Below are 17904 nucleotides of genomic sequence, written 5' to 3'. Positions count from 1 at the left end.
GGGGGGGGGCGCAAAATTCTGTCTGTTTGAGCTTGAAGAAGAGCGTGGGCATCGCATCGCATCGCATCGCATCGCATCTTCAGTGACTACCTAGGTAGTAGCATATACGCAAGGTAGGTAGTGTACCCGGGCTTGATCTAACCCGCCCACTCAGGTGGGTTACTGATTGATAAGGTACTTCACTTCTCGCAGGTCCCACTCATTGTTCCCAAAACGACCCCACTGGGTGTGTTCTGATACTTTCCCATCTTCAGGTCCCCTCATCAAGTCTCGAGGCAGGCAGGGCAGGGTAGCGGGGCATTCAACGTTGAGCGCGTTGTGTTCTGAGGGCTCAAACTTAGTGGTGAAGGAGGGAGGGGACGTGGATTTCCCGTCCATCCACATCTTGCCCACCCCTCCAACCCCCTCCCCCCACCAACAAAAGACAGCAGAGCAATCACACACAAACACACATTGCTTCCGACCACATGTACCTTTTCAACGAAACATACATCTCTCCGTCGTAGAAAGTTCTCTGCACCTACCGCTACCGCTACCGCTGCCGTTGCCGCACCCGCACCGCATTCCGCAGCGCACCCGCACCCTGCCTGAACCCACGGCCCGCATCAGCTCAACCTCACCACCACCTAGTATTTCCTACCTTGCCTAGGTATGCAACACCTAACTTCATCGTCACCCTACCTTCGGGTCTGCCCTGGACAAGGGTTGCAGGGAAACACACGGTGACAGTTGGCAAGGAATGCTCTGTATCTGTGATGATGGATGCAGTGTTGGCATAGCAAACCACCGCCAGATTGGTCACAAAGGCAAGGGTAACCAGCCGAGCAGGGGCCCCTGTGATCCTCCGGGTCCGATGCGCCGGCCAGTCGAGGACACAGCACGTCGTCTTTATTTTTATTTGTTTTCTGCGAACCCGCCCTCAGCTCTGGCAGCCATGTCCCGCCATGTTGCGGAATGAAGGAAGATACCTTGGCAAGCAGGTGCCAGTATCGGGCCAAGAACGAGGTAGCAGTCGATGTCGAGGTCAAGGCCGAGGGATTACTTCTGACGCAGATAAACAGAAGGGTAGAAAAAAGACTCGCATGATTCGAACCGTAGCGTAACAGGCGTCCTATGTCCGCTGTCCAACAGACATGAGAAGGCTCCGTACAATACGAATGCCGGCTCCGGACGGACAAGACCTGTAGGACATGGAAGGCTAGCTTAGCTGTAGCTCGAGTTGCGCCTTCGTAGAGCTTCTCTTGGATACAGCAGAGAGGGAAGGTCGCGCCAATATTGAAGCGGTCCGTCGCTGGACGTTAGCTTTCGCGCCTTTGAGACCGATAGGGGATGGCTTTATTACCGGACTGGATAGAATTGGTCTGGTACCTAGGCATAGTTTGCCTCCGTCATCTGCGCACACTCCCCTCCTCACCTCGTCCGTCACACATGCACACCCGTCACTGGTGCTGTTGGTCCCCTGATTTTCGTTTTTTATTTTTTTTATTTTTGTTCTTGCCTTCCTCCTACCTTCATCAGGCCAGGCCGGAAACTGCCTCTGCCTCTGCATTGAACAAGTCTTCCTCAAGCTTGACCCGTCCCGCTCTGCTCTCTGCATTGACTGCGTAGCTGTCTATGTCGGTACCTTGTCGTTCGTTAATGCCCCGTCCCCGTCCCCGTCCCATCCCTATCGATTCCATCCCAACCCATACCCATCCTGGGTGTCCTGTCCTGTCCTGTCCTGTCCTGTCCTGTCCTGTCCTGTCCTGTCCTGTCCTGTCCTCTCCGGCCCCGTCCTGTCCTGTCCCATCCAAGTGTAGTGCTATCCATTGACGGATGGATACCTCGCTCGACGCCTATTGCACCGCCGTGGTGCGTTGCTACGTCAGTGGGGATTAAAATTAAAACCATCCCCTCTGTACCTTTGCCTCCCGCTGTTAGTCTCCTATCATATGCAGAGCTGTGGGAAAAAAAAAATCATAAACGCCCCTCGTCTCGGTCTCGACACTTCTCTCTGTCTCGTCTCGTCTAGGCACACCTTTTACCCTCTCTTTCCCCCCGAACAAATACTACTTGTACTCTCCGACTGCCTCCTACTACTCCTCCCCTCTACCCTCTTCATCCTCCTTCTCCGCATCCACCTCCAAAGTTTGCGCAATTCATCCGCCCTCAAGCAAACAAACCCGCCTTCTCTACCAATAGGTGCGTTGGGTCTCGCTGCCCCTCCCCCTCTCTCAACTTCGAACACCCCAGCAACATGTGGTTGCTGGAGTGCTGAACCCTGGCGCTCTCTTTCTGCATGTTGGGCACCTCTGTGACTGCTCTGCCGATTTGTTGAAACGGCGGTGAAAGCCCGTCGAGTTCAAAAACAGAGAGAGCTCCTGGTTAACTCTACAATTTGACAGACCATTCCAATCCTTCGCCATATTTTTCCTCTCCCCATTCTTCAGCCTAAACGAATCGCTCTCCAAAATGGCTTCCCGCCCTCAGAACATTGGCATCAAGGCCATTGAGATCTACTTCCCCAGCCAGGTAAGTCACTAGACACAGAAAGCTCTCAGTCACCCCGACAAAAAAAATAAATAACCACTTTCTACCCCGCCGAAATCGCAACCCACCCTTCACCACTCGCTGATTACCCCTCTCCCTGCTCGCCGGCGTCCCCTCGAAGAAGAAGAATCCCTTCTGTGCGATTTTCCGCCTCAAGGAGCAATTTCTCGCTAACACTCTGCCCTTAACAACCAGTATGTCGAGCAATCTGAGCTTGAGACTTTTGATGGCGTCAGCGCCGGCAAGTACACTATCGGCCTTGGCCAGACCAAGATGGCTTTCTGCGACGACCGTGAGGGTATGCCGAACTAGCATAGTCCTGTTTTCGCACAAGTTCGGTTTTAACTCTCCCATCTTGCAGATATCTACTCTTTCGCTCTGACCGTCACCTCCAACCTCCTGAAGAAGTACAATGTCGACCCCAACTCCATCGGTCGCCTCGAGGTCGGTACTGAGACCATTCTGGACAAGTCCAAGTCGGTCAAGACTGTGCTCATGCAGCTCTTTGGCGACAACACCAACATTGAGGGTGTTGACACCGTGAACGCCTGCTACGGAGGAACGAACGCTTTTTTCAACACTGTCAATTGGATCGAGTCGTCTGCCTGGGACGGTCGCGATGCTATCGTTGTCGCCGGTGACATCGCCCTTTACGCTAAGGGAAATGCCCGCCCTACGGGCGGTGCTGGTGCCGTTGCCATGCTCGTTGGTCCTAATGCTCCCGTGGTTCTGGAGCCTGGCCTGCGCGGCACCTACATGCAGCACGCCTACGACTTCTACAAGCCGGACCTGACCAGCGAGTACCCTTACGTCGACGGCCACTACTCGGTCAACTGCTACACCAAGGCACTGGACGCTGCCTACCGCGAGTACAACAAGCGCGAGGCCAAGCTGTCCAACGGCGACGCTGCCCCCAAGGCTGGCCTGGACCGATTCGACTACCTTGCTTTCCATGCCCCCACTTGCAAGCTGGTTCAAAAGTCGTACGCTCGTCTGCTGTACCACGACTACCTTGCCGATGCCGACAGCTCGGTCTTCGCTGAGGTCGCTCCCGAATTGCGCGACATGGACTACGAGAAGTCTCTGACAGACAAGGTCGTTGAAAAGACTTTCATGGCTCTCACCAAGAAGAAGTTCCAGGAGAGAGTGAACCCCAGCATCCAGGTCGCCACCCTGTGCGGCAACATGTACTGCGGCAGCGTCTGGGGCGGTGTCGCTAGCTTGCTGTCTCACGTTGATGCCGCCACCCTCAGCGGAAAGCGCATCGGTGTCTTTAGCTACGGCTCCGGCCTCGCTGCCTCCTTCTTGTCTTTCCGCATTAACGGAGATGTGACTCCTCTCGCCAAGGTCCTTGATATCCCCGCAAGACTTGAGGCCCGCCGCAAGGTGGCTCCCGAGACCTACGATTCTGTAAGATGCGATACCTCTCGAGGCTATGGAATTGGATGAGGGGCTAACATATGCACTAGATGTGCGACCTTCGCAAACAGGCTCACCTCCAAAAGGGCTACGCACCCAAAGGGGATGCTTCCACCATCGCCCCCGGTACCTACTACCTCGAGCACATTGACGAGATGTTCAAGCGATCCTACAGCGTCAAGGCATAGACTGTGTCGCGTTTGCGAACAGATGCACATTTTTTTCGATTTTGGACTTGCGCACGGATAGAGGCGGATGCATAGATCTTGCGACATCATTGCTGCGAAAATCATAGGCCAGCATGAGGTAGTTAATCTGAGAGGAGGAGCAGAGGCGCCACTGGTCGCGATGGATGTGAACCTAGATACGGGGATTGTCTCGCGAGGATGTCTCTCGTAATAGTGAGTGTATATACCGGGCCAGATGGGTTTATTCGAGCATCGACATGATGAGGCCAGGGTAAAAGAGAGAGATATAAATGAATTGAAACGGCTTTTTATGTTAATGAAGTCCACCAGAGTTGCAACCTCAATCTTGCAGCCATGACTTCGCACCTGTATCACCGCGTCCCATGCGCCTACAATGCTTCTTCTTGTCTGCTCATTTTGATTTTGTTTACATGTAGCCGCAAAGCCGTCAGTGATGCCATTACCACAACGGTACATGTCACAAAGAGCACAATCTCATTCAATTCGCATGCTCAGTCGCTTCCAAACATGATGTACCAAGTTCGCCCGGTTGAACTTGCCTACTGCTCACGCCTGTACTTCCACTCTGCGTGACGGTGCAGGTGGTAATCCTTACTCTGGATAGCTTTCCAGATACCATAAAGGCCGCCGATGGGCGGCTTTGACTTGACAATTTGGCGCCAGTTCTTAAGCTCCTCTTTCCGGGCATCGACATCAACCTTGACCTTGTTGTAGACCGTTGGTAGGGTCGTAGCGCCATACTTGACACGAAGTTCGTCATACCACTCATGGTCATAGGCCTGCCAGAATTCGTCCTCGGTGTAGTATGTGTGCGCGTATAGCCACTTCATACCGCCGAGCTCGCGCAGCTTATGCTCGAGCGCGCGGTTCTTAGCCACAAACTCGTCAGGGTTCGCAGGGCCCCAACCCCAGAGGCCGATGTTGAGCATCGGTTTAGGCGCGGTAGTGACACTGCTCGAACTGCTACCGGCTGCCGGTCGGGTCTCAATTTCGCCCGTGTGAGGGTGAAAAGTTGGCGGTGCCGTCTGCTTCAAGGGGCAAAGCCACAGCGGCCAGATGTTGAAGTTTTCGGCAGTGTAGTCCACGAAGCGCTCGGCGTTTTTGTAGGGGAGAGCGAGGTCCTGAACGACGAAGCGTGCTGACTCGCCACTCCCGTGCAGGGCACGATAGAGCATGCGCGTGTGAAGAAAGTCGTCGAGAAACCAACGGGTGAAGCGCGTGAACGGCACGTACTTGAAGTAATCAAAGGCAGCAGCGCCAACCCAGAAGCCAGCTCGGTCATAGCGGAACAGATATTCGGCCAACGGGACGAAATCGACAACAGGGGCAGTGCCCTCGATGGCACCGGAAGGGGCGCCAATGGTTCGGTCTTTGACGTGAAGATAGAACCAGGGATCCCAGGCGCCGCTGAAAGTCTGAGGCTTGCTGTCAGTGGGAATATCGTCCGTCAGCTTGCCGGTGATGATGACGCCGTGGTCCTTGGAGAAAAGAATGCCATCAACGTAGTCGTTTTCCGGGTTCATCGTCTCGGCTTGGACCGTCTCGACAGCCTCGGCGACGCTGTGGGTACGGTGGTACGTCGTCTTCACGTACTTCTTGGCCTCGATGAGTTGAAGCTCAATCATGGTGGTGACACCCAGAGTGCCGACGGCGCCAGCGGCGCCCCGGAAGAGGTCGGATCTCTTATTACGGCTGGCGCGGACGACCTCGCCGTTTGCCAGTACAAGCTCGACCTCATTGATTGTATCATCGAAGAAGCCATGCTTGAAGCTCGAGCTCTCGCCTGCAGTACCGGCATAGCCTCCTCCAGCCGTGATGCCGGGGAACTCCATAACGACGGGGGGAATCAGGCCGTGACGAAGGGTGCTCTCAACAAGGCGGTCCATAGGGACATTTGGCTCGACCAGGGCGGTGCGCGCGGCTTTGTTGACCTCGAGAACATTGCCGAGGGCGCTGATATCAACGAAGCGATCTCGGCGGAAGGGACGAGTGCTGTTGGTCGAGCCGTGGAAGATGCGGTAGGGCTCCTTCCGATCGAAGAACGACCGCACTGCAGCAGAAATCTTGGAGACGGTCTTCTTGTGGCGCTCCATGGTCGATAGTCGGCAATCGTCAGGTGAGGTCGCGATGTCCGTAGAGCTACAGGTAGACCAGACGCTGGTGAGATTTTTTTTTTTTTTTTTTTTTACCCCAAATGCGCGCGCAGTGCCACGTTGGAGCAGGTGAGCTTGGAGTACCCAGGTAGGTAGGGAACCTGAGGTAAAATCAAGGTTCTGACAGGGGTAGGTCGGTACATCAATGCACCTCCAGGGCTACCTACCTTGTGGAGGGGGAAGTACGGATACCCTGCGAAGGACCCAAATGTGAAGTAGGTACCATAATACTGAGATATGTTAAGGTATCTATCTACCTAGGCAACGTACGCATTCGTAGCTTGTTAGCCCAGCAGAGAGCCCGCTTAAGTTAAAGTGCTCTGAAGCACAATGGTCGCTATGGCCCTGCATATCGGGGAATTTGTGTGAATGCAGCAGGGCAAGCTACTTATTTCCTCTGACTCTGTGTTATTCCCCAATTAAGCAACTATATTTCTTCAAATTCATTTCGACGTGCAGCCCTTCTCATGCGGCTCAATATCCGCTTGACCGACCTTCTTTACATATGTTTTCGTGAATAATTACATGGTATCAGTGATGTAGATACCTTATGTTGAATAGCCAGAAATCATGGAACCGCTTCGATACCTCAATCCCTCGCTGCTCTCGCCTCCAGTTTTGGCCGCTTACAGTTTTGGGACTGCCTCCGGTGTGGAGTTCAAGCTCTCTTCTTTCTTTTGGAGGACTCTCTTTTGTATGTCCTCGTCACTCAGCATGCTGAGCGATACGAACTCGCGAGGAACTTCCTCCAATGACTTGGCCTTGACAGTGGTTGCCTTGGACGATATGTTCTCTGGATTGCCGGTGACCGTCTTCATGAAACCAGTCCAACCCTCAAAGCAACGCTTAGCGTTGGGAATCTTGGCCAAGATCAGGGCAAAGCAGTGTGGCATTCCCTCATACTCTTCGAATACCACGGGCACGCCATCTTCTCTCAGCTTCCGCGCCATGTACCTGTCCTCGTCCGCTAACAGCTCCCACCCCGTGCAAATGAAGACAGGCGGCGAACCTGCCCAGCTCTTGTTCATGACGAGAGTCACGAGCGGGTGCGCGATGAGGTCATCATCGGCGTAAATGCTAGCGCGTGGGGGTTTTGCTGGCCAGGCTTCGCACGGCGGGGGGTTGTACTCAGCATATACGGAGGCCTTTGGCAGGTAGTCAAATTCCCAGTTGGATTCCCAGCTCGGGGAGCTTTGCGTGATATCCATCCATGGCGAGTTGAGGGCCAAACCGCTAGGCAGGGGTATTTCGCGTTCCTCCCCAAGCCATTGTATCTTCCGCTTCTGCCTGCGCAACTCCAGCAGCAGCTGCAGCAACGCTAAGCTCAAATTACCCCCTGCGCTGCCATTTTGTCAGTGCTGATGTCTTGGTTTGGTTCACTCTGACGACTCACCTGTCACCGGCTACGACGATGTGCTTCGGCTCAACTGCCTCATGATAGGCATCGGGTGGAGGATACAGCAATGTCAAGTAAGAGACAAGAGCATCCATTAGGGCTGCAGGGAAGGGATGCTGGGGAGCCAACCGGTAGCGGACAGAGTAAAGACGCCCGCCCGTCAGCTTGGCTATTTTCTTGGTAGCAGGTCGATGAGTAGCTGGATCGCAAAGATAGTACGCTCCTCCGTGAAGATACAAGACGGTCAGAGGGTTTGTGACCTCTTTCATCAGTTCGTCGAACTTCTCTTTTTCTCCGATTGCCGGCGGTTTCGATTCGGGAGTGGCGCCAGCACGGTAGCCGGTCCATTCAGCCTCAACAGGCATAAGGTCTGGCAGTCTGAGATTGATTTCTGGGGTGCCCGGTGTGCGGAGCGATTGTATCGTGCCTACAACCGCGTCGCGGACGTCTGTCTCGGAGGAAGCAGGACTGGCATAAGTTGAAACCCATATTCTACCCTTGACGCCATTATCCCGATTTGCAAGCTTTTGGGATGAAGTGATGGATCGCGGTTTGCTGGCCATGAGATACGAGCGGAGCACAGCGACAATGAGCTCACTCCTTAGATCGAGGTATCTGGCGGGCTTTGACAGATGTAGGACGTGAAGCAGGGCCACTCGTGTTATCAGGGGCACCTTTGGTAGAAGTGAGAGCAATAACCTGAACTGCGCCGGGTCCATATCGAGTGGATTTGGGAAGCCCGATGAAGAAGACGAAGCAGGATTGTTGAAATTGGCAGGAGTTGACATTGTCTAAGTCGAGAGGGTAGTGGAAGAGAGCTTCTAATATGGGTTGTGAGGTCAAGCAGACAGGCAGTTGAACTTGAGCCAAGCCGCGTGTTATGCCTGACGTGGTTGAAACACTCCAATAATACGGTACCCTGGAAGCACAGGCTGCGACCCGTTGAGAAAGAGTCGCAACGGTCAAGGGCTCGTGGTCGACAAAAAGTTCAGATGAGAGGACAGGGGATTAGCTGCGGTCCCTGGACGAAGGAGCCTGATCTGCATGCGTTGTACACCGACTAATGGTCCCGTTCGAGGAAGGTATCCAGAAGCAAGGATGTGGAGGATGGGGAGGACGGAGACGAGGCAGAAGATGAGGAGAGAAGACGAGCTACTGCGTAGCAAGTTTGCGTGTGGCCGGGAAGAGTAGCCGTTTACTGGGGGGAACGTCCTTGTAGACTGGGACGAACGACGATTAATGGGGATGAGAAAATGCAACGCTGGCGGATACTGACAGCCCCGCGAAATAGAGCGGAAAGGAATTGTTGAAAATAAAGGAAGACTACCTTGCGAGGTGATTACTTGTAGACCTGTGGGTGCAGGGGGTGTTGATTAATGTGGTGAGAATGAGACAAATCGTGGGAGAGCCTATGACATGCTGCTTGGCAAGGAGCCTCGGTTGTTGTTGATGAGTTGAAGGCTGGGTGGTGGCTAGATTGACGAATCGCCTGTGGCCGCCCGACGTTTATGCAGTACGAGGTGCCTTAGACGCAGTAGTCCACTTGACCATACGCTAGCTCCCTTGTCAAAATCCTTGCATCCTCTGTTGAAGTTTATCGGCACAAGATTGGGAGATAAAACGATCGTCATCATCGTGGCTAGTGAGTGAAGTTACATCTACAAAAGAGGACAGGAAAGGACGAATGCAAAGCCCCGAGAACCCGTCGGAGGAATTTGTGCCGTGGCGAGCGCAATGAGAAGTCGCCGATGAAGATGGACGGTCCTGCGATTTGAGTGGCCAACGGGAGCTCGTTGCGTGCGGTATTCGTATTGGAGCATGGTGGAAAGAGTCAGCGTCTCTCGAGACTCGAGAGGCAAGAGCTTCAAGCTTCAGGCGGAATCACGATTGAGATGGCAGATGGATCGCGGGGATGGGCCCTGCTGGTGGCATGTTTCTCCCCACGACCAGATGACAAGGCACCACCATCATTGGTCATCAGCAGGGCGCTCCGTAGCGTCCGGGACAGGGCCGCAACGTCGGTCGAAATAGGAAATGGTTGCGGATGGAGACTGTTGGCTCTGCTGCGGCCTGGACCTGCCGAACCGACAAATCATCAGCTCCATTGCTTCTAGAAAGTGGGATCAACAGAAAGGTGGACATGTCAAGTGCCTTCCCTTCCTTCGGTTACCTTGAGGTAAGATGTGATATGCATACATTGGCATCTTTCCTTCACCTCAAGCCACCCTTCACCTCAGCTCATGCACCAGAGCGTGAGAGTGATCTGCACCCGTTGCCGAATCAAGGAGAATTTACGAAAATGCAGCCTTGGCCCGTCCACTTACTCTAGAAATAAGAAACGCACCCAACACTGCGGCTCTGGCAATATTGCAAAGAACAGCACAGTACAGTACACACAGCACACCTAGCACAGGGACAGACATGTGGCCTAGCAACTCATGCAACTTACAGTTACGTACGTCGGCCCACGCCACCCCATTTCAGAATCACTTGCGAAATCGTCAGATAGATACCTGACCACACTGGGCTGAGCTATTTGCGGCTCGCCTTGTTTCCCGGCGACAACCAATTGCGGGACAGCCCCTCGCCCATGCCCCCTCACACACAACAACCCGACCCTGAAACGGTCGATCTGAACAATACGACTCTGTCAATCGCCGTTTGAGAGCCCCGCGCCTCTGGTGTGCCATGTGCAAATTTGCTTATCGTGTCGCTTATTTTGAGGGCATGGACGTTGCCAAACCCTCTGACCCGGGCCAACATCTCAAGCTCGTTGTACCTGCTGGGCTGGCTTGCCCTGTCCTTCCGGGGGTTCAAGGCACGGAGTCAACCCGGCGCCCGCAAACGACCCTTAACACCTTTCGACATCACCCCCTACACGAACCTTCCCCACGAAACTCTGCTCGCTGGTGCTGGCCTCCCACAGGCTGCGACTCAATGACATGGGACCTGCATGAAACGCGTCAAGCGCCGCTCCCTTCCGAGTCGCCGCCGGCTACTTGCCTGTCGTCGCGGTCCCCTAGGATGGTTGTATGGCTTTCGCGCGTGGCACAAGAGCCAGGCAAACGGCACCAGTAAAATATCAAATACTCTGGCACACCATGTAAACATGGTATCTTGAATTGGGTTAATATATGCCGGCTCACGCAAGCCCACGACTACAACGGCTCTCGTGCACGAACCTGATTACTGTACAAAAGAGAAAAGAACATCGCAACTACGACAACTTCCTTCACGAGCTTGTGGCCTCTTGTTGCGAGCTACCCCCAGCAGACTCAGCACCATTTGTTGTAGTCGATGACGCCGCCGCAGAGTCCTTATTGGCCATGGCCATCTGCCATGCCGGGATCGAGGCCTTTCCACCAGGCTTGCCGCTGAGCGGAGAGGGTCGGTTGAAACTGGTTGTTGCCGTGGTCTTTGGTGTTTCAACGGTGCTCGCCGCCTCCTTGTCCCCGCCCTGGCTTCCGTTGCCGGCAGCCCCAGTGGTGCCAGCTACAGAAGCTACGGGCGCAGCACTTCCGCCATTTCGCAATCCATTCGTGCTCGGGGGTGCTGCAGCGGCCGACATTCTCTGGGTGATCAATGTCTTCAGACTGGTGAGTTCTGAATTGACCTCCTTGAGTCTGTTATCGGTAGTATCCTTTTGCGTTTCCATGGCCTTAGGGATCGAAGCCTTGAGAACTTGGACATCATCCTTGATGCGCTGTGCTTCCGACTCCCTTCGCGCGTTTGCAGACCGAAGCTCCTTGACCACAGACTCAAGTTCCGTGAGCGCTGTGTCGAGCTTCTCTGTCCGCTCCTTCTCCGCCTCTTTGAGAGCTTCGGTGTCTTTGGCCAGCTGCTCAACCAATCCGAATGCCCTGTCGAATTGCTCCTCAATGGACTTCTTGTCTTGCTCGAGCTTCTCGGGTGTTGGGGGAGCGATCATCGGATAAACATATCGCTGGGTTCGTTAGTTGCCACATCTTAGACGTGTCTCTACACAGTTCATACCTTGGCCAGAGCATACGCGCCGTAGCCAACGCCTCCGACGACGGTAGCCATGATAAACCAGTCTCTCCAGTCTCTCTTGGGAGGCGGTGGGGGCGGTTGCCATGCTGCATACTGAGGAGGATATGATTGATAGTACTGTTGCGGTGGTTGCTGCTGGGCGACCGGCATCGGAGTCGGGGCCGCAGTAGGGGCCGGTTGCGCCCCGACTCTGGCAAGAGCGGCATCGATCTCCTCTTGTGTAAGGTTCTTGGTTCGCAGGAAGGCCACGCGATTATCAATGGACGAGCTCGCGACACTTGGGTCCTGGAGAACTACGGATTGATTAGTCTGATGAGTCGCAGTTCATAGGCTCGGTTCGGGTACTGACATTGCGTCTACGTTCAGTTAGCTATCAACAGAGGAAGCAATGGTTTCAGGCTAAGCCTACCGCTGACGCGACGATATCCTCTCGAATCGCCATGTTTATTATCGTTGCCTTACCAGCCTCGCCACATCACCCAGTCGAGGAGGTGTCGTGATGGATGCGACAGAGACAGATGGAACATGTGTTCCTGAGAAGATGCCGTGGGAAGTCTGCACCGCAGCTGGCGACAGATACGTAACACGGGGGGCCGGGTTTGAACCGAGGCTTCGGCGCAAGTTCAGCGCGGCTGGGGAACCCGTTAGTCTGGGGTGGCCCCTGCAGGAAAACACCTCGACGTGACCAGGCTTATGCATCTAAAGGTGCTAAGGAAACATCCGATAAACGAGGGGAGCCTCACGTGTTGGGCATCACTTAACAAGGAAAAAAAAGTGGTGGTCCTGGCGTCTGCCTCATTGTTTGAGAGGTGCCTCTTGCAGCCAATCAGAATCGAACAGAGCATTTTGTTTACTTCCCCCAGGGCAACAACACCGACCGACGACTTCTGCAACGGCTTTCCCTTCCCACCCTCACACCTCGAAACCACGCGCCGCGAACGCAAAGCTGTCGCGCAAACGTATTCTCTGCTCGACGACTTCGGCGCAACGCTTGGAGCATCGCAAGTCGTGTCGCAGGTCGGTTGGCCGCCATTCGACTCCTTGATCACACCCGTTCCGCGCCATCCCACCATGTCGCAAGACACCGGACTGTGGAGTGTGCGCAGACCAAGAGAGGTATGTGTCAGTCACTCACTGTAGAGAAGCTCCTCGAAGCGACACTTCTCGTCCCTAAGCTGCCCTCTGACATGATGCATAGACCTTAGGAGGCATCAACTACAACTCAGGCTTACCTCAACCCGCATCCGCAATGAAGCGATCGAATTCAGGCGCAGGTGCGCCCTTCTCGAATAGCCATGCTCGCTCCGTGTCGGGCTCCAGACAGTCTTTGGCCCTATCACGACCGAGCCAACCAATGTTCCAGCGCTCCTCTTCTGGAACCAACTTGGCAGAAATGGGCCTTTCTTCTGTCAAGCGAACGTCGATCCGCGACAAGTCTTTTGCGCCGACGCCAGCCCCGGGACGCGCCTCCACGGACGCAGACAGGAGGAGCAGCGTATACCGCGCGAGACCTTCAACAAACGGCCCCATGAGCCATCAGTCGTTTTTCCAACAAGCACCCCAGCCCGCCGGCGTACCGCGAGACCCCCGCCCTCTAAAAGACAGGTCGTACCAGGCAAGGATCGGCCAGGAGCTTCTGGACTACCTTGCCCAGAATAATTTCGAGATGCAGATGAAGCACGTGCTATCCCAGAACATTATCAAGTCTCCAACACAGAAGGATTTCAACTTCATGTTCCAGTGGCTGTACCGCCGTATCGACCCTAGCCACAAGTTTCAAAAGAACATCGATCAAGAGGTACCGCCGATCCTGAAACAACTGCGGTATCCCTACGAGCGAAGCATCACAAAGAGCCAAATTGCGGCCGTCGGTGGCCAGAATTGGAGCACCTTCCTGGGTCTTTTGCATTGGATGATGCAACTGGCGCAAATGCTTGATGGCTACGCCTGCAATCGGTACGACGACGCCTGCCTCGAGAGCGGTATCGACGTCACTGGAGATCATATTATCTTTGACTTCCTCAGCAAAGCGTACAGGGATTGGCTTTCCATGGACGAGGATGCGGACGACGAGGACGCCAATCGAGTGCTGGCGCCACATGTGGAGCGGATGGCCCAGGCCTTCGAGCAGTCCAATTCCAAGTACACTTCCGAGCTTGAGATGCTTGAGGCAGAGAACAGCCGACTACTACGGGAAATAGAGGACCTCGAGAAATCAACCCCTGATCCTGCAGTCCTTGACAACCACTTCAGGATCATGGAAGAAGACAAGGTCAAATTCGAGGAGTACAATGCTCTCGCCATGCAAAGGTCAGACAAGTACGAAAACCGCATACAGGTCTTGCAGGAGGAGCTGGACAAGCTCATGCAAGAGCTGAAGGAAGTCGAGGGCGAGCGCCGAGGCTTGCAAAAAGCTGTGGACGATCTGGGTATCAGCATGCAGGATATCGACCGCATGACTGCTGAACGAGAGCGTCTGCAAAAGGGCATCGAGTCGGCGGTGCAGAGGCTAGAAGAGGTTAAGAAGAAGGTAGCAGACAAGGAGATGGATGCAAGCAGGAAGCTGGACGAGCTGGAGCGAATGGTTGACAAGTACAACACTCTCGCGTATCAAATTGCCCTCATCCCAGCGACGGCTGTTAACGCCAAAGGCAAGGACTACGAACTGCAAGTCACAGTCAACGACGGGCCAGACTTTAGCTCGTCCCAACTCAAGGGCTCCAGCGGAGCTTCGTCTTCGGACAGGTTGCTCGCCGACCCCGTGACTGGGTATCAGCCTGCGCACATTCTCAACCTTGACCTGCGAGGACAGGTGAAGAACAGCTTCCTCGCGCTGAGGAAAGAGATCTCTGAGCGGAGAAGCATTGCGATGGACATGATGATGAAGGATCATGACCTGCTTGACGGCATCAAGGAGGCCATCGAGGACAAACGAAACGAGGTCGAAGCGCTCGAACATCGAGTTCGTGCTGCCGAGGAAGAGTATGAGAAGACCAAGGAGGTAGGTTAATGTATCACGAAGAGGGCACAGATATGGCGGCTGACGTTGCGTAACAGGTCACAACGGCGCAAAAGATGGCTTCCGATGCCCAAATCGAGAAGATGGAAAAGGAGCTCGCAAAGATGCGGGCTTCGTTATCTGAATCAGTGCAGCTCATGGAACAGCGAGAGATGAACACCAGCATCGAGTAAGTGCCGGTAATCGAAGAGATCATTGTGGACACAACTGATAAGGTATTGCAGGTATGAGCAGCTTGTGCTTCGTGCCAACTCCTTGAGAGAGGAGCTCCACACGGAGATTGACCGGATGCTCAACGACGTGATCAAGTTTAAGATACATGTGCAGAAGAACTTGGAAGAGTACGAAGATTTTGTCACCAACGAATTGGAGGATGAATTGGGCAGCGGCAGTGGGACTAGGGATGATACCCGGAGCATGGATATGTGAGGTGCTTTACAAGTTCTTGGGCGACTGAGTGGACGTCCTGGAGGAGGACAGTCCCTTGTCAGTTTGCTGAGCGTTCGGGTGCGCGTTTCGTTCCTGTTCTGCTTGGGTGTTGTTTCTCAGATACCATGATGACGGATAATGACGGTTTGGGAAGACTAGCGCAGTCCCAGATGAATATGATTTTGTACTGGTTGTTCTAACTATGCACAGTTTCGCGCGGTGTTATCGCCAGTGGGCGCCCGACTCGACCCGACCTATCCACGGGGGAATCATTCTACCGCATGTCAAGGGCCGCCGCCAACTTGCGCCTCCAACTTGATGTGAAGCAGCAATAATCCCATTCTAAGCGATTCCTATCCAGCGGCAGGCCGGACTTTTCCAGCACTCCGCTCCGCGTAAGGCAAGCTGCAGCCCGTAAGCCATAGGTCGGGTGGTCGGCGAGTCGGCGAAAGAATAGGGATCTCCGATGCTGAGCCTAGGCCATCAGCGCCGGAGCTATGGCTTTCCTCTACCGCATTTTATGTCCGATAACTCCACCAAAACAAAAGGTGACGGGTGCAAACGTACAGATTTTACATGGTGACGCGCAGACTAGGTAACCCGGGATGGGCAGGCAAGTAGGCCGGGCAATGTAGCAGGGCACCGCCATCATGCGACACGGGTGCATTCCAATGCCACAATAGACGCGGCCTGCGCAGCCTGCGTGGTTCGTCGCAATTTGTCGGAACATAGCTGGATACTAGTCGCCGTAAACCCGGCTGAAGGTTGGTTAGTATGTGAACGGAACTAACGCTGCTAGGGTGCCCGTTGGCACATTGCTCTGCCCGGCCCGCCCAGCCACCAATAGAACTACTTGCTTTTGGAGACGTGATGTTTTCTGCGAGAACACCCACAGCTGCTCTATATATCTCCTTGCTCCCTAGGAATCTTTCCCCAATGCCTCATAAAAGCCATGTCCAGGTTACGGCAGTTCCTGCGCACGTTCTTTCAGCAACCAACAGTCCGCCCCGGTGCTAGAAAAGCGTCAACCACTCCGACCTCCATCCTTGCCATCTCAATGGCTTCATACACGACTGCTGTAGCCAAGATCCCCGACCTGGGCCCCTCACCCGACGATGCTTCTTCCAAGCCGCACCATGTGAGGAAGAACGGCGCTACCGTCGGTTTCAAGAATATACATCCCTCTTATGGTGACGGCGTCGGTCCTTGGGAGCTCATTAAGCATGTCGTTTGGTACGCCCTGCCACGTTCCCAGCCGCCGTCCCTCAGCAACACTGGCTAACAACACCGTGGTCTAGGCCGAGCTGGACAGGCAAGCTGCCGTCTCCTGACACGACGCCTCCGAATGTTTCCGTCATCAAGCCAGACTTCCTGCCTAGCCGCACAGCCTCCGCTAAGCTCCGCGCGACATGGCTCGGCCACGCCTGCTACTACGTCGAGTTTCCCTCCGGGCTGCGTGTGCTGTTCGACCCTGTCTTCGAGGACCGCTGCTCGCCCTTCACCTTCTTAGGTCCCAAGCGATATACTCCGAAGCCCTGCGACCTCGCTGATATTCCCTTCGTCGACGCAGTTCTCATCAGCCACAGTCACTACGACCACCTCTCCCACGAGTCCGTTCTCACGATCCAGAAGCACAACCCGAAAGCCCACTTCTTTGTTGGCATGGGTTTGGAGTCGTGGTTCAAGAAGGCCGGCCTGAAGAATGTGACGGAGTTGGATTGGTGGGAGGATGCGGAAATCACATTGACCGTCGAGAAAGGTACGGCTGACGAGCCCGAGACTATCACCGCCCAAGTATCGTGCCTCCCTTGCCAGCACACATCCGCCCGCACACCGTTCGACAAGGACGAGACCTTGTGGGCTTCGTGGGGTGTCAAATCAGGCGCCAAGTCCGTCTGGTTCGGAGGTGATACTGGGTACCGCGCCGTGCCGTACGTTCCCCCGAGTGTCGACGACTACGGCCCGGAATTCGCCTCTCTGCCTGTTTGCCCGCAATTCAAACAGATTGGCGAGTTCAGAGGCCCTTTCGATCTTGGTCTGATCCCCATTGGCGCATACTATCCTCGGGTCGCTTTCTCGCCGATGCATGCCAATCCTTTTGACTCGGTCGAGATTTTCCAAGATACAAAGTGCCAGCGCGCCATGGGCATCCATTGGGGAACCTGGGCCCTGACCATGGAGGAAGTCTTGGAGCCGCCCAAGCTTCTTCAGCTGGCTATGAAGCGCAAGGGCCTTCCCGAGAATGGTGTTTTTGACGTTTGCGACATTGGAGAAAGCAAAGATTTCTAACTAAGTCGGAGATGAGAGTCGCAGTGTATACCTGATTAATGCTTTCCTTGCATTGCGAGTTGGCGTTTGATCCTCAAGTCCTGTCAGGAGGACTGGGCTCGTGGTTGCTTTATAAGGAAGAATACCATAGATAGCGTGACAACGGGTGCGAATAAGCACTTGGCTAGTAGTAGACATGATTTTCGTTGCACTGCACCTGTCAGCACCCATACATCCCATGCATTTCTCTCCATTGTGGGCGCAGGGCTTCGCGCCGCGTAGGCCTGGCTTGTTGTGTGCGACTTTTATGTAGTTGTCATCGTCATACTGGTCGAGTCAGTTTCTTGCTCCAATACCACGAGGTTTAGTAACGACTTCCGGACGAGCGTTTTGTATGCGCTTGGCGCTCTCACACATTGATTCAGACGGAAGACAGGCATCTCGTCTCGAAAATAGAGTACTATTCTGCAT

The 17904-nt window shown here is 54.4% G+C and overlaps 6 protein-coding genes across 6 annotated transcripts; 3 read left to right on the top strand and 3 right to left on the bottom strand.

The window, feature by feature from the left end:
* Window positions 1-2451: 2451 nt before the first annotated feature.
* On the top strand, window positions 2452-4136 carry GCG54_00014881 (Hydroxymethylglutaryl-CoA synthase; the record flags this gene model as incomplete). Its single annotated transcript, XM_045414702.1, has 4 exons — window positions 2452-2511; window positions 2725-2827; window positions 2891-3939; window positions 3999-4136. 4 exons carry the CDS (start codon window positions 2452-2454, stop codon window positions 4134-4136), a joined length of 1350 nt encoding a protein of 449 aa, XP_045260824.1.
* Window positions 4137-4696: 560 nt separating this feature from the next.
* On the bottom strand, window positions 4697-6250 carry GCG54_00014880 (Delta(24)-sterol reductase; the record flags this gene model as incomplete). Its single annotated transcript, XM_045414701.1, has 1 exon — window positions 4697-6250. One exon carries the CDS (start codon window positions 6248-6250, stop codon window positions 4697-4699), a length of 1554 nt encoding a protein of 517 aa, XP_045260823.1.
* A 686-nt stretch (window positions 6251-6936) lies between these two features.
* GCG54_00014879 (Carboxylesterase LipF) lies at window positions 6937-8494 on the bottom strand (the record flags this gene model as incomplete). Its single annotated transcript, XM_045414700.1, has 2 exons — window positions 6937-7651; window positions 7704-8494. 2 exons carry the CDS (start codon window positions 8492-8494, stop codon window positions 6937-6939), a joined length of 1506 nt encoding a protein of 501 aa, XP_045260822.1.
* Window positions 8495-10938: 2444 nt separating this feature from the next.
* GCG54_00014878 (uncharacterized protein) lies at window positions 10939-12159 on the bottom strand (the record flags this gene model as incomplete). Its single annotated transcript, XM_045414699.1, has 4 exons — window positions 10939-11649; window positions 11700-12010; window positions 12067-12073; window positions 12127-12159. 4 exons carry the CDS (start codon window positions 12157-12159, stop codon window positions 10939-10941), a joined length of 1062 nt encoding a protein of 353 aa, XP_045260821.1.
* Window positions 12160-12788: 629 nt separating this feature from the next.
* On the top strand, window positions 12789-15165 carry GCG54_00014877 (putative kinetochore protein NDC80; the record flags this gene model as incomplete). Its single annotated transcript, XM_045414698.1, has 4 exons — window positions 12789-12833; window positions 12916-14718; window positions 14775-14905; window positions 14961-15165. 4 exons carry the CDS (start codon window positions 12789-12791, stop codon window positions 15163-15165), a joined length of 2184 nt encoding a protein of 727 aa, XP_045260820.1.
* Window positions 15166-16117: 952 nt separating this feature from the next.
* Window positions 16118-17454, top strand: GCG54_00014876 (N-acyl-phosphatidylethanolamine-hydrolyzing phospholipase D; the record flags this gene model as incomplete). Its single annotated transcript, XM_045414697.1, has 2 exons — window positions 16118-16398; window positions 16464-17454. 2 exons carry the CDS (start codon window positions 16118-16120, stop codon window positions 17452-17454), a joined length of 1272 nt encoding a protein of 423 aa, XP_045260819.1.
* Between the last annotated feature and the right edge of the window lie 450 nt (window positions 17455-17904).

Source organism: Colletotrichum gloeosporioides (genome assembly GCF_011800055.1).
Source record: "Colletotrichum gloeosporioides strain Lc1 chromosome Unknown consensus_66, whole genome shotgun sequence".
Lineage (NCBI taxonomy): Eukaryota > Fungi > Ascomycota > Sordariomycetes > Glomerellales > Glomerellaceae > Colletotrichum > Colletotrichum gloeosporioides.
Note: the sequence above shows the minus strand (reverse complement) of the source record. Positions and strands in the feature narration are given on the sequence as shown.